General features: G+C 38.3%; 1 protein-coding gene across 1 annotated transcript; it reads right to left on the minus strand.

Moving 5' to 3' along the window:
- Positions 1,615-9,862, minus strand: LOC109232415 (pentatricopeptide repeat-containing protein At3g18110, chloroplastic). The gene is made up of 5 exons (XM_019398174.1): positions 5,958-9,862; positions 5,633-5,833; positions 3,815-3,905; positions 2,450-3,302; positions 1,615-2,111 (listed from the first exon to the last, which is right to left on the minus strand). The coding sequence occupies exons 1-4, from the start codon at positions 9,506-9,508 to the stop codon at positions 2,763-2,765; spliced, it is 4,383 nt and encodes a 1,460-aa protein (XP_019253719.1). The 5' UTR covers positions 9,509-9,862; the 3' UTR covers positions 1,615-2,111; positions 2,450-2,762.

Consider the following 11,857-nt stretch of genomic DNA (forward strand, 5'->3'; position numbering starts at 1 on the left):
GAGGTGTCAAGTGGGATAAGGAAAGGGGAGTTGAAATTACTTTGAATTGAATATAAAAATAATCATGAAAGAAAGTTTATCAATTATGTTAATCGTCTGAGAAAATAATCTTATCGTGTTTTGATGCTATTGGAGTTTCATTTAACTTTCTAGGATGAAGTTCTCTCCTTTTCTTTTTTAGGAGGGGTTGAGAGTGGTAAGAAAAATTTGCAGTGAAAGTAATTGTATAATGATATATTTTCTCCAATCTTAATTTATGTGATACTTTTCATTTTTTGAGATACAAATTATGTGAACTTTGATTAATATTTTAAGAAGTATTCTTTTTATTATATTAACATGAGAAGAATTACAACTTATAATACTATATTTAAAATTTTATTTTAAAATATTGAGTTTATTTAGTCTAATATAACTTCAAAGATTAATTAAATTGAATTTGAGAGTATCTAATTTTCTTATGTTTTATTTGAACATCTTAGTAGTTAAAGGCTTAATTTATACACAATGCATTTGAAAATTATGGGTTTAAAATTTAATATTTATTGAAATTTAGTAGCTTTTTTATTGCATATATATGTATGATGATGCATATAGGGGAATACTTTCAGGCAGGTCGCTGGTTTATAGGTGACTTAAAGTTAAAAAAATCAGCAATTATTTTTTAAAATGAACAGGTCATGATTACACAGACGACTACCGTCGAAAAAATCTGCAATTTAATGAACAAATAAAAGAAGAAAATTATCGCAGATTATAAAGCAACCTACAGTATAAAATTTTCTGCAATATAAATAAAAAGTGCATAGACGAATCAGTCTAGAGGTATTATTAGATGTATACATTGTAAATAATCTTTTGCATCGAGAGATATCGTAGGATAAAGTGTCAAGAAAAATTCTTTAGTTGGTGTGGAAAAAGAAAGAATTCATATTATTTAATATACTTATTTATTCTAGTTATTGATGTACTAATTTATAAGATCCCATGCTATATGCTATCTGTTGGCTATTTGATTAAACCAACGAGGGAGTCAAGCATACGTTGTATCGATGAGTGAAGGTGATAATTGGGGACAAAATAAACCTAAAATCATATGGAAAAAAATTGCATCAGAATACTTATAATTTCTTGGAATCTAATGAAACTCGTAAAATAGGGCACAATGGAAGAAAGATGCATATAGGCAATATCAATTATTGAGAATATGTTGTAGCAATGTTAATTGGTGTGCTTTTAACTCTTATACTTTCTAAGAGTTTTATTTTCGTCAGAATTTTATATACCAGTAGAAATTATAGAGAACTTCTTGTACTATGTTTTTTTTTTCCTTTTAATTTTGTGTAATATTGGTCTGAAATGAGCTTAAATATAGTCCGTAAGGATTCATATGGCCAACCCCAACTTGTTCGGGATTTAGGCGCAAGTAGTTGTAATTTACGCAAAATGGAGAGATACTTTATTATTCACACCATTGCATTAAGAATCCACTACTCTTCGTTACATAAGCTGATGCAAATGGAGAGGGAAAAAGAGAATGGAATTTGTCCCTAAGATGAATGCAATAAGATGAGGACATCTCCTTGAAACGATATAGCAAACACAATAAAAATAAAGTAAGAATTTAGAAAGATCAATGAACATTTCCTTTCAAGATTTGATTTTATCTTTGAGCACATAGAAAGGGACTGTTTTCCATACGAGCAATATATAAAACTTGGCTCAAAACTAGTTAAAACTCTCTGAAAGACAGAAGGCTACCTATTCATAAACTGTGGTTTCGAAGGCACATATAGCGCTTTTTTCCCTAACACTTATTTATACTTTCTATCTCCATGCATAACCTGAAGTTACGTAGATAACACGAGGATTTCACATTCCCATTATTGCATGTAGAGCATGATCAGGTTGCTGCACGGACAACACCAGCGCTGTAAACAGGTAGTAACTTACAAGTTACAAGCAAACACAGACTCAAGCTCATGCACTCGGCTTTCTTTAGTTCCTCCCTTTTGAGCTTAACACGGACAAGAATCTCATGGCCACGATAAATCAGGTTGTCAACCAGTGCTAGAGGCCAAAACGCGTCTTGAACTTCATAATGAAAACAACTGCACAGATAACTAGGTATAAGTAGCTCCGCGAGTAAAGGCAAAATCAAACTATTCCTTAAGGTACAAGGGCATAAGTTGTGTGAATCACAATTTTGCAAAAGACTTTGGGAAGCAAAGTTAGAGTGCATGCAGAGGCAGAGCTAGAGCATTAGCTACAAGTTCCGACGAACCCAGTAGCTTTTGCTTAGACCCTGTATTTGAATTAAAAAGTTCATTAAATATGTAGAAATATTTAATTGCGAAACCAGTAATAAGACGAGCTATGAGTTCAATGGCAAGCTCAGAATCCATAAACTTCAAATTAGAGGAGGAGAGAGAGTTGAGCAGGAACTTACTGGAGTCGTTCCAGGCATTGTTTAATCAAACAGCAACTGGAAATGTCTGAAATGGAAAACTGCTAGTATATGATTTCTGTTAGATTTGATAATTGAGTCTTCCTTGCAGCTCTGGAATTGTTTGAAGTTCTGTTATCTCCGCTTGATTAAACTTGCATATGCCATTGACGCTGACACCTCCCACGCTCCTTCCCCAGTCAGCTCTTTATACCGTTCATCCAAAGAGAAGAATGCATCTCAGACCATATTCTGGAACTTGTCATGCAATATTTATGGACTTCTGATCACCCCACAAGACAAGAGCATCAATATCTCAGGCAAAGCCATTGGATTTTGCAGGACCGGGCACCCTGACAAACTTTTTCATCCTAAAGCTTTTCGTATTTTTCCTCGTTGTGACTGCCGTGTTCTTCAACTTGGCTAACTTCTCCCTTCTCCCCTCAATGTCAGCCTGAATTACTTTCTCCCTCTTCTCATCTGATAGCAAAGCAAGCCTCGCAAACTTCCTTGGGCTTACTGGCCCAAGCCTTTCATTTATGTCCTCGAAAGCAGGAACAAGACCACGTCTAATAAAACATCCTTCAATAAGCTGCATTGAGTTTATCTCTGGAAGGCTAGGTCTATCTTTCAACTCAAGATCTAAACAAAATGGGGAATCCTTCAACCACATTCTTAAGGAATGAGCTTTTGCAACAAGTATTCCAGTCCGAGTTTTACAAGGTAGAAATGGAGAACCCATCTCCCAAAGGTATGCCTTCACTGTACTATTTAAAGAAACTTTGTTGTATTCAGATTTACCGGTAATCAGTACAACAGATTTTGGAGATTCAGGAAAGCCCTCCAAGGATGCATCCTGCAGTAACAGTAGGATTATGTCAAGCAGCTCTGTTCACTTTGGGCTACCTTTAGGAACCTTGATAACAATGGCAAAGCCATCAAAAGCATCTTTAGAAGCAAAACAATGAAAACAAGGGAGAATAAATATAATCAAGCATGGTCATGAATAAATTATTATTTCCTAGTTTATTAAGCTAAGCTACAACTGTAATGCAACAAGACTTTGATTTATACCCTCAATGAACAAAAAAGGAATTAAGTCAATGTCAAGTTTGTCAAATATAACTGTGGGTATTGGCTGATAAGATTAGCGCACTTAATAACAACCCAAGTTTTATGAATGCTGCAATAAAGCAATTAGCTTTGGAACTCGTCAACAAAAACCAGCAGAGAGGAGCTAGTTAACAAATCTCCTAATTGAAAAAGAATCTTTATATAAAGGGTACGAAGCTTTAAAGAGGTTAAAAATTGTTTTCTTCCTTTAGGATATGGTTATGGAACTTAAAGTTTTTTACAGAAAAAACTTGCCTGCATGTGGTCAAGCCATAATGTTAGACCAACAAGAGCGGCACCAGCAGACAACTTCCTGAAGTCGGCCCCCCAATCCTTGTCAGCCACCCTGCAGAATAAGATGATCATCAAAAGACAATTAGATAAAAATGCAAAAGTAGGAAAGACAACTAAAAGATTGTCATGAAATGCAAGCCACAATCTTGACTTCATGGAGATAATATAAAAAACTCTTCTCCCCAAGGCCTTCCATAAGAGAATTATAAGGAAATTAACATTCAAAAACAAATCTTGCAGCAAACACCTTCCCCACCCCCCCCCCCACCCCCCACACACACACAAAAAAAAAAAAAAACCATTTTGGTTAAAGGATTTGCTAAGCTCTGTTCCCCCTATCAAGCAAGGGGCAGTAGCAAGAACGAAACTTGTTCGCGATTCTTAAGATAGTTTTTAGTCCATACAAATTTTCCACCTCAGTGGAATAGTGACCGGTCAGCAGTTAGAAAACAGGATGCATAGAGTGGTCCAGTAGAAGCAGAAAACATAGAAGTCGACTTCTGTCCTAGTAAAGAGTCACAAACAACAAAAGAGTGACCATCAGCTTGAAACAAGACAACAAAGTACCTGAAATGTGAAGCACTCAAAACAGAAAACAAGGTACAATTTTAAATGTTCTAATACACCTTTAAATCATAAGATATTATTAATACCAGCAATAAGAATGTGCCGCAAATCTGCAAAGAGGAGCAAAAGTATATCCCTTTCTAAACATGTAGGTACTCTAGCAGCTCTAGGACTGATTCTGCCCCATCTACAAGTTCCATTTTACACCCAAAAAAAAAAAGATGCTGTTGGCTTTATCCTTTGGATGATTTGCTTGTATCTTCAAAACACAAGAAGAAGATGCAAGTCATAGAAGTGCCAAATAATTGGATTTTAACCAATACTCACTGAAAGACAACAACAAAAAGAAATCCAAGATTCGATCTGACTTCAAATCTATGTTTTGCATGTAATAAACCTCCACTACTGAAAGTGTCAAAATCAGAATTCTGAAGTTGCTAGGTGTAGGTTCTATGACATTGTCATGTACCCTATTACTCGTAAAAAAAAAGGGACAGGCACACAATTAGCGGTTCATCACTTGGACAAGTAATTCTGAGACAGTTGGATGAGTTAGCATCTTGTAATGGAACTCTGCTTTTATCTTCTCCATGTCAGTCCATGGGTTTATGCAGGTCAAATCAACTCGTTAAAGATATCAGCGGAAAGTTCAAGGAGTTGACCCACATATTGGGCATTGGACCATGGAACAGAACATACTTGTTAATATAGTTGGATCTAGCAAAAGATAATGCAATTTAGAAGAGTAAAGCCAAGCCAGCTTTCTGACCTAAAACTATGAGTGCGTCCTCAAATGTTTTCATCTAAGCTAAAGAGGACATCTTTGGTCCTACTATTGTTGAATTATAATATACTCATAGTTTGACATATAACCCCAGCCATGCTTTAACCAGCTGCATCACTATTGTCTGAAACGGCCAACTCCTAAAGGATTTCAGAAAAGGGGCGGAAACTAGCATTTAATCTTTCAAATAAACAATCATAAATAAAATAATCAACAAATGATATCAGATGCTTTGAGTAAGAGATGCAAATTTCATCTGGAAGATCTCTTTGTTCCATGAAAAAAATATTAAATTAAAAAAATAAACAAACTTAAGAGGTTTCCAGATACCATGTAAGTTTTAAAAGTGGAACAGTTAAGCTATAAATCAAATACACCGCGATTACAAGTACAGGTTTCCCTATTATGAGCAAGCAAAGTCAATGTACCTGAAAATATCAGTATGGTAAATGCTCCTTTTAATAGCCAGCTGAAAAATCCATGAGGCTGTGGCCCGGAGTTCAAAAGCCCATAACAGGTCTTCCAAAGCATTTACAAAATTTAATGCTGCTTTATCTTCTGCAGCTTCAATTTTCTCCAGGTAGAGGTCTAAGTCCAACACCAGAGACTCTGACTTCTCAGTTAGAAGCCTGCATATATGAGACAGACAGTTAGTTGAAGCGAGGAAATGGAATAATTAGCAACCCCACCCCTGAGACACCCACAAAATAGAAGTTCCCTGAAAAGGGAAAGAAAATTAAACTCAAATAGTACCTGATGGGGAGACTAAAACCAGCATCGGCGACAGCAGCTAAAAGAGTTTTGGCTTCAGTCACATATTCACATAAACTAGCAGCCCGGATAAAGCAAGTCCATATCCTGTGATCTGGTTCTAGACCTTCCCCAAGCATCTCCTTAAGCTTCAAAAGCCCAGTACTGTAATCTCTGCTCTTGAGATAAGCATCAATAACAGAGCCATATTGTAGAGTACTGAGATTTACACCATTTGACTTTAGACTATTCAGCACTTTCTCAGCTTCAATTGGATGGCCTGAAGTACCATACGAAGTCATCAACAAATGCATCGTAGCATCAGATGGTTCCACCCCTGATTCCTTCATCTTGTCTATTAGCTTTTCAGCCTGTGAATGATTCCCAGAGCTTCTATACATTTTCATCATTAAGTGATAAAAAGAACGATCAAGGTTATGTCCTTCTGACCTCAGGCTTTCGAAGAGTTCCTCAGCTTGTTCCAGCATCAGCTCCTTACAAAATGCAGCAATCAGGCTTTTATAAGTGTCTCTCTCAGGAGACAGACCCAGCCTTTTCATCTCATGCAATAACATAAGAGCTTCATTTGGTCTACGATCTCTACAGTACATTATTATCAAAGTATTGTAAGTATCCACATCTGGTTTGAGTCCAGCTTCTTGAATTCTCTGGTATACGTGCACCGTCTTCTTGAAATCTTCAATTCTAGTATATAACTTAAGCATCGAATTCCATATTGAAAGATCTGGCTTGAATCCAGCTTCCTCCATCTCAGAAAGCATCGCTTCAGCATCTCTCACTTGCTTAGTCCTGCACAGTAACCCGATTATAACTCTATAAAGATGCATGGTAGGTAAATATCCAGCAGCTCTCATTCCGTGGTAAATTTTCTTCACTTCAAATATGTCACCAGCTTGTGCAAATGCCTCAAGCATCAAAAGAATGGAACTCTTACTTATCTTAAAACCCATATCTTGTAGTTCCTGAATCAGAACATACAGCTCGTTTAATCTACCATCAACAATTAACGCTTGCATGAGATTGTTGATGGTATCCACTGTAGGAGATGGACCATTCCTCATCATGCTATTGAAAACAGCTCTAGCTTTCTCATAAAACCCACTCAAAGCATAAGCTTGTATTAATGCATTCCAAGCTGTCCTCTCCACAACACCATACCGTTCTTCTAAAGTTGCCACAACACTCTCTGCCTTTTCAACTACTTTCAGCTTACCATACGCCTCAATAAGACTTACATGAATTGAGATGTCCCCAAGGGGCATTCCATTTCCTTCCAACTGGTCAATCAAATAATGAGCTGTTTCTGGAAAACCCATCTTGCAATAAATGACAGCCATTATTCTGCAAATATCCCGAGAAGGTTCCACACCCCCGGCCCTCATATCAGAAAATATTTGAGAGGCTTCAGCAAACTGTTCAGCCTCCTCGCAACACCTGATGAGGGACTCATACACGGCAAAACTGAAATTATATGAATCACCACTACCTGTTCCGTGGTACTCATTCAAAGCAACATCCAAATTTTGAGCTTTGCAGTTAATAATAATCGAGGCATCAGTTATAAGCTTCTTGGACCTGGAATCATGTTCCTTCACAAAATTTAGCAACTCTATAGCTTCCGACATCTTCCCCGATGAACTGTATGAACCCAGAATAGACAACAGGTCATCATAATTAAAGTTAGAACCCTCTTCAACAGCTAATCTCAACATATTGGCTGCAAAATCGTAGCATTCAGCTTTAATAAGTAGAGATGAAATCGATTCTGGACTCAAATTACCCAATTCTTTCAAGTCCTTAATCACAATCTGGATATTTTCTTCTTCATTTCCTCTTCCAAGAGCTCGGAGCATAAATTCGTATAGATCAAGATCAGGAGCAAATCCATTGCTCACCATTTCATGATACAATAGCATTGCTTTCTTGGTCTCACCAGACCTCAGATTCATGTCCAACACCACTGTGTATGCCAAGTGATCTGGTCTAATTCCAGAACGTACCATGCAGTCGAACACCTCTTCTGCTTCAACCCGCTTCCCCACTTTTGCATAACCACAAATCAAGGCACTGTAAGTTCTCACTGTCGGCTTTACCCCTGCATTTAGCATCTCAGACATCACTTTTGAAGCCTCTGCCATTTTACTGGCTTTCCCTAGTGAGTCAATAAGAATAGTATATGTAACTACATCAGGACTTCGACCAGAAGATATCATGTCCCTATAGACTTGCAATGCAAGGTCATGCCGACCATGTTTCCCGTGCATGTCAATGATGGTATTATACGTCATTTCATCCTCTCCAAATCCCATGTTCACCATCTCTTCACATATTTCTTTAACCTTCTCGATATTCCCTTGCTTTGCAAATGCATGGAGCAGTGAATTATACGTCACTGCATCTGGATAAAAGCCATTCGCCTCCAGTTCATTGAACAGCTTTGCAGCCTCACCATCCATTCCACATCTCCCAAAAACTGAAATCATAGCATTATACGTCCACAAATCAGGTTGGCATCTATGACTTTCCATATCATTAAAAACTTTTACAGCTTCCTCAACATTTAATTCGCGCGAGCAAGCACTAATCAGAGTGTTATAAGTTATTATGTCAGGTTGAATCCCCGAACTCCGTACTTCATTAAGAAGTTCAATTGCCAAGTTTGGTGTCATAGGGCCTGATTTCAGACGTGCATTAATCAAAGTATTAAAACTCACAAGATCAGGCTCAAACCCCCGCTCATGCATTAAATCAAGTAACTCCTGAACACGTGAAAACCTTCCATTTCGCGCATAAACACCCATCATTGCATTATACACTTGAACCGTGTTCCCAACATTTTGTTCTGCCCTCATAAATATCTCCACGGCCAATGCTTCCTGGTTGGCCTTGCCCAACACAGCAAGTATAGTTGCAAGCATTCGAGCATTCGGAGAATACCAATGTCGAAGATTGAGCCATTCGTAAACCTCTAATGCCCTTTGCCAACTAGATTGACCAACCCATTTGACCACAAAGCAAAAATCAGTAGGGGTCATTTGCACCATCTTTTCATCAAGCACATCAGCTACAAACTCCTCAGGTTTTAGCTCCAATATCTTATCAGTTAAAAATTGCACCCTTTTACGCCAATCTTTAGCCCTTTTAAGTGCAAGTTTAGTCATTTTCTTAGCCTTAGTCCTACTAGGCCTACCCAATACATCTTGTTTTTCATCATTTGAGTTCAAAGACTCCTCTTTTACATCACTTTCAGTATCAAATTCAACATGTTTAACGGAGGCGACGGGTACAGATAATTGGGAGGGTTGTGAATTTTGGTGGGTATCAGTGAATTTAAGGTGGGGCCATCTAGCAGATGGAGAAGCTCTACTGTAGGTGAATTTCTTGGGGGTATCTTGGTCATTAACAGTAGAAGTAGTAGCAGCAGAAGTCGAGGAATCTAGAGAGCAACAAATACAGGTTTTTCGTTGTACCTTTGATTTTGTTGTGGAGTTTAACAGTGGCGGAGTAATACTCAGCAGTGCCGTTGATGCCATTCCGTTAAAATTGTCTTGGGGTTCTCAAGGGTTCAAAGAGTGTTCACGACATGGTAGGGATTTGATTGAATACAGAATCGAAACTAGAGGAGAGCTTCTATTTGTTGTTATGAATTGAGAAGATATTTGTTGTTTCCATTATATACCCCTCACTTGATACGGATGGGTTTATGGTTTTCTGGAAAAAGGGATGCCGAGTGGCAGAAGGGCGTTCCTATACCATATTTGAAAACACAATACTATCATTCAATCAATATACGGCCATTAATTGTTAAGTTTACTTGACGGCAATGTACCTCTCAAAATCTAGATAGGGATAATAAGCCATGTAATCTTGCATTTTTCTTTTCTAACTTTGAAGCTGACTCTATTCCAACGAGAGAAGGTTAGTGTAATACTAATCCTTAAACGGAAATTAATTTGGTAAATGAGAAAGTCACAAATAAAACGATACAAGAGAGGAAGAAACGCTAATCATGATCACATGATATTAAACTAGAATTTAGTCAGTTTAATTAGTATGAAGATACTGTGACTAATGTATTAAATACAATTATAACAACATACAATTTAAATTCGACATTTTCCATCATTGACAATCATTAAAAAGTTGAAAGCTCGGTCGAGATCGAATGCCTTCGATCTATACACTTGGGAGGCCGTCCGAAGTCTGAGTCCGGGTAAGGCCAGGTTCAAGCTCAAGGTACCAAGCCCGAGTTCGAAGGCGACGCACGATGGATACCGAGGTCGGGTGTGTTCTACCCCAAAATAGTACCATTATGGATTTGTACCGGAACGAGCTAGATTCCTGCCACGTCCCCAAAATCATGGCGCAAATTACGGAGTAGGATAGTACAATTCCGTACTAGACAGTTAGACAGCTGTACCAAGAATATTCCCAGCTGTAAATAGAAATATTCCTTATTTAGGGTTCCCCCATTATATAAGGGGACCTCAATCATTTGTGAGACCATCTTTTACTGAGAAAAGAATATACTCTCTACCTTTTTGCCTGTTGTTCATCAGAATTGTCCCTTAGCTTGATTTTCTTACCTCATTGTTCTTACTGCCTTAAGCCACCTCGAGGTCACTGTCTCGAGGTCACTGCTGCTAACTAGCATTGGTTTGATTCACTTCTATCTTTCATTTCTACTTCATATTTCTTGATTATTAATTGGTATTGAACTAAATCACATATCTTTAAAATCACAAATCAAGTTTAATTGTTACTCGCACTTTTCGAGGTAAACAGTTTGGCGCCCACCGTGGGGCTAAAGATAATAGTGATTATTTCTTTACTGATTCTCGTTACACACGTTGTCTTTACACTTTTTCTTGTCGAGATTTTTTGATTTTCAGGCTTGAACATGTCTAGCACACAAAACGCGCATGTTCATGACAGTGAGGCTCTTGGAGAAAACAGCGGTATAGGGGTCGGTGTACCACCCGTAAACCCTGAGGGAGTGCCAAATATGAAGCCAGTTGATATCGGTTCGCATAACGCTCTAGACACGGGTGCAGGCACTGACCCCGTAGGGAATGCACGCAGGGAAGCTCGACCAGAGGACCAAGGAACGCCAGGAGTAGGAGATGGGGGAGTCAGTCTCCAAGTGATATTCGAGATGTTGCAGGCTCAGCAAATCGCCATCGCTCAACTCCAAAGTCAAAATAAAACTCCGAGCGTAGCTGAACATGAAAAAAATCAACATACTGAGCCAACGCCAGAGAGATCTAATGAAAATGGCTCGGGGACTAACTCCACGATTATGAAAATGTTCGAAGAGCTCACTAAGAGTATTGAGTCCGGGGAAAAGAAAATTGAAGATAATGATAAAAAAGTGGAGACCTATAACTCCCGTGTAGACCAGATACCAGTGGCACCTCCAATTTTGAAAGGTTTAGACGCCAAGAAATTCATACAGAAACCATTCCCTCAAAGTGCGGCACCGATGCCCATTCCCAAAAGTTTCGCATGCCCGACATACCCAAATACAACGGAACAACGGACCCTACCGAACATATTACTTCATACACTTGTAGGATCAAAGGAAATGATTTGAATGATGATGAAATCGAGTCAGTGTTGTTGAAAAAGTTTGGGGAAACACTCTCAAAAGGAGCTATGATTTGGTATCACAACTTAGCTCCTAACTCTATTGACTCATTTGCTATGTTTCGTTAGAGCTCACGCCGGGGCCATAAAGGTGACCACGAGGAAATCAGACGTCTTCAAAATTAAGCAAAGGAACGACGAGATCCTAAGGGAGTTCGTGTCCCGGTTTCAGATGGAAAGAATGGAATTACCTCCGGTCTCCGATGGCTGGGCAGTACAGGCCTTTATGCAAGGTC

The sequence above is a fragment of the Nicotiana attenuata genome, chromosome 9 (genome assembly GCF_001879085.1).
Source record: "Nicotiana attenuata strain UT chromosome 9, NIATTr2, whole genome shotgun sequence".
Classification (NCBI taxonomy): domain Eukaryota; kingdom Viridiplantae; phylum Streptophyta; class Magnoliopsida; order Solanales; family Solanaceae; genus Nicotiana; species Nicotiana attenuata.

Coding starts and splice junctions, on each gene's coding strand:
- LOC109232415 (XM_019398174.1), bottom strand. CDS start 9,508: ATGGCATCAACGGCACTGCTGAGTATTACTCCGCCACTGTTAAACTCC. Junction 5,834..5,957: donor GGTTTTAGTCTCCCCATCAG/GTACTATTTGAG, acceptor TCATATATGCAG/GCTTCTAACTGAGAAGTCAG. Junction 3,303..3,814: donor TATGGCTTGACCACATGCAG/GCAAGTTTTTTC, acceptor CTGTTACTGCAG/GATGCATCCTTGGAGGGCTT.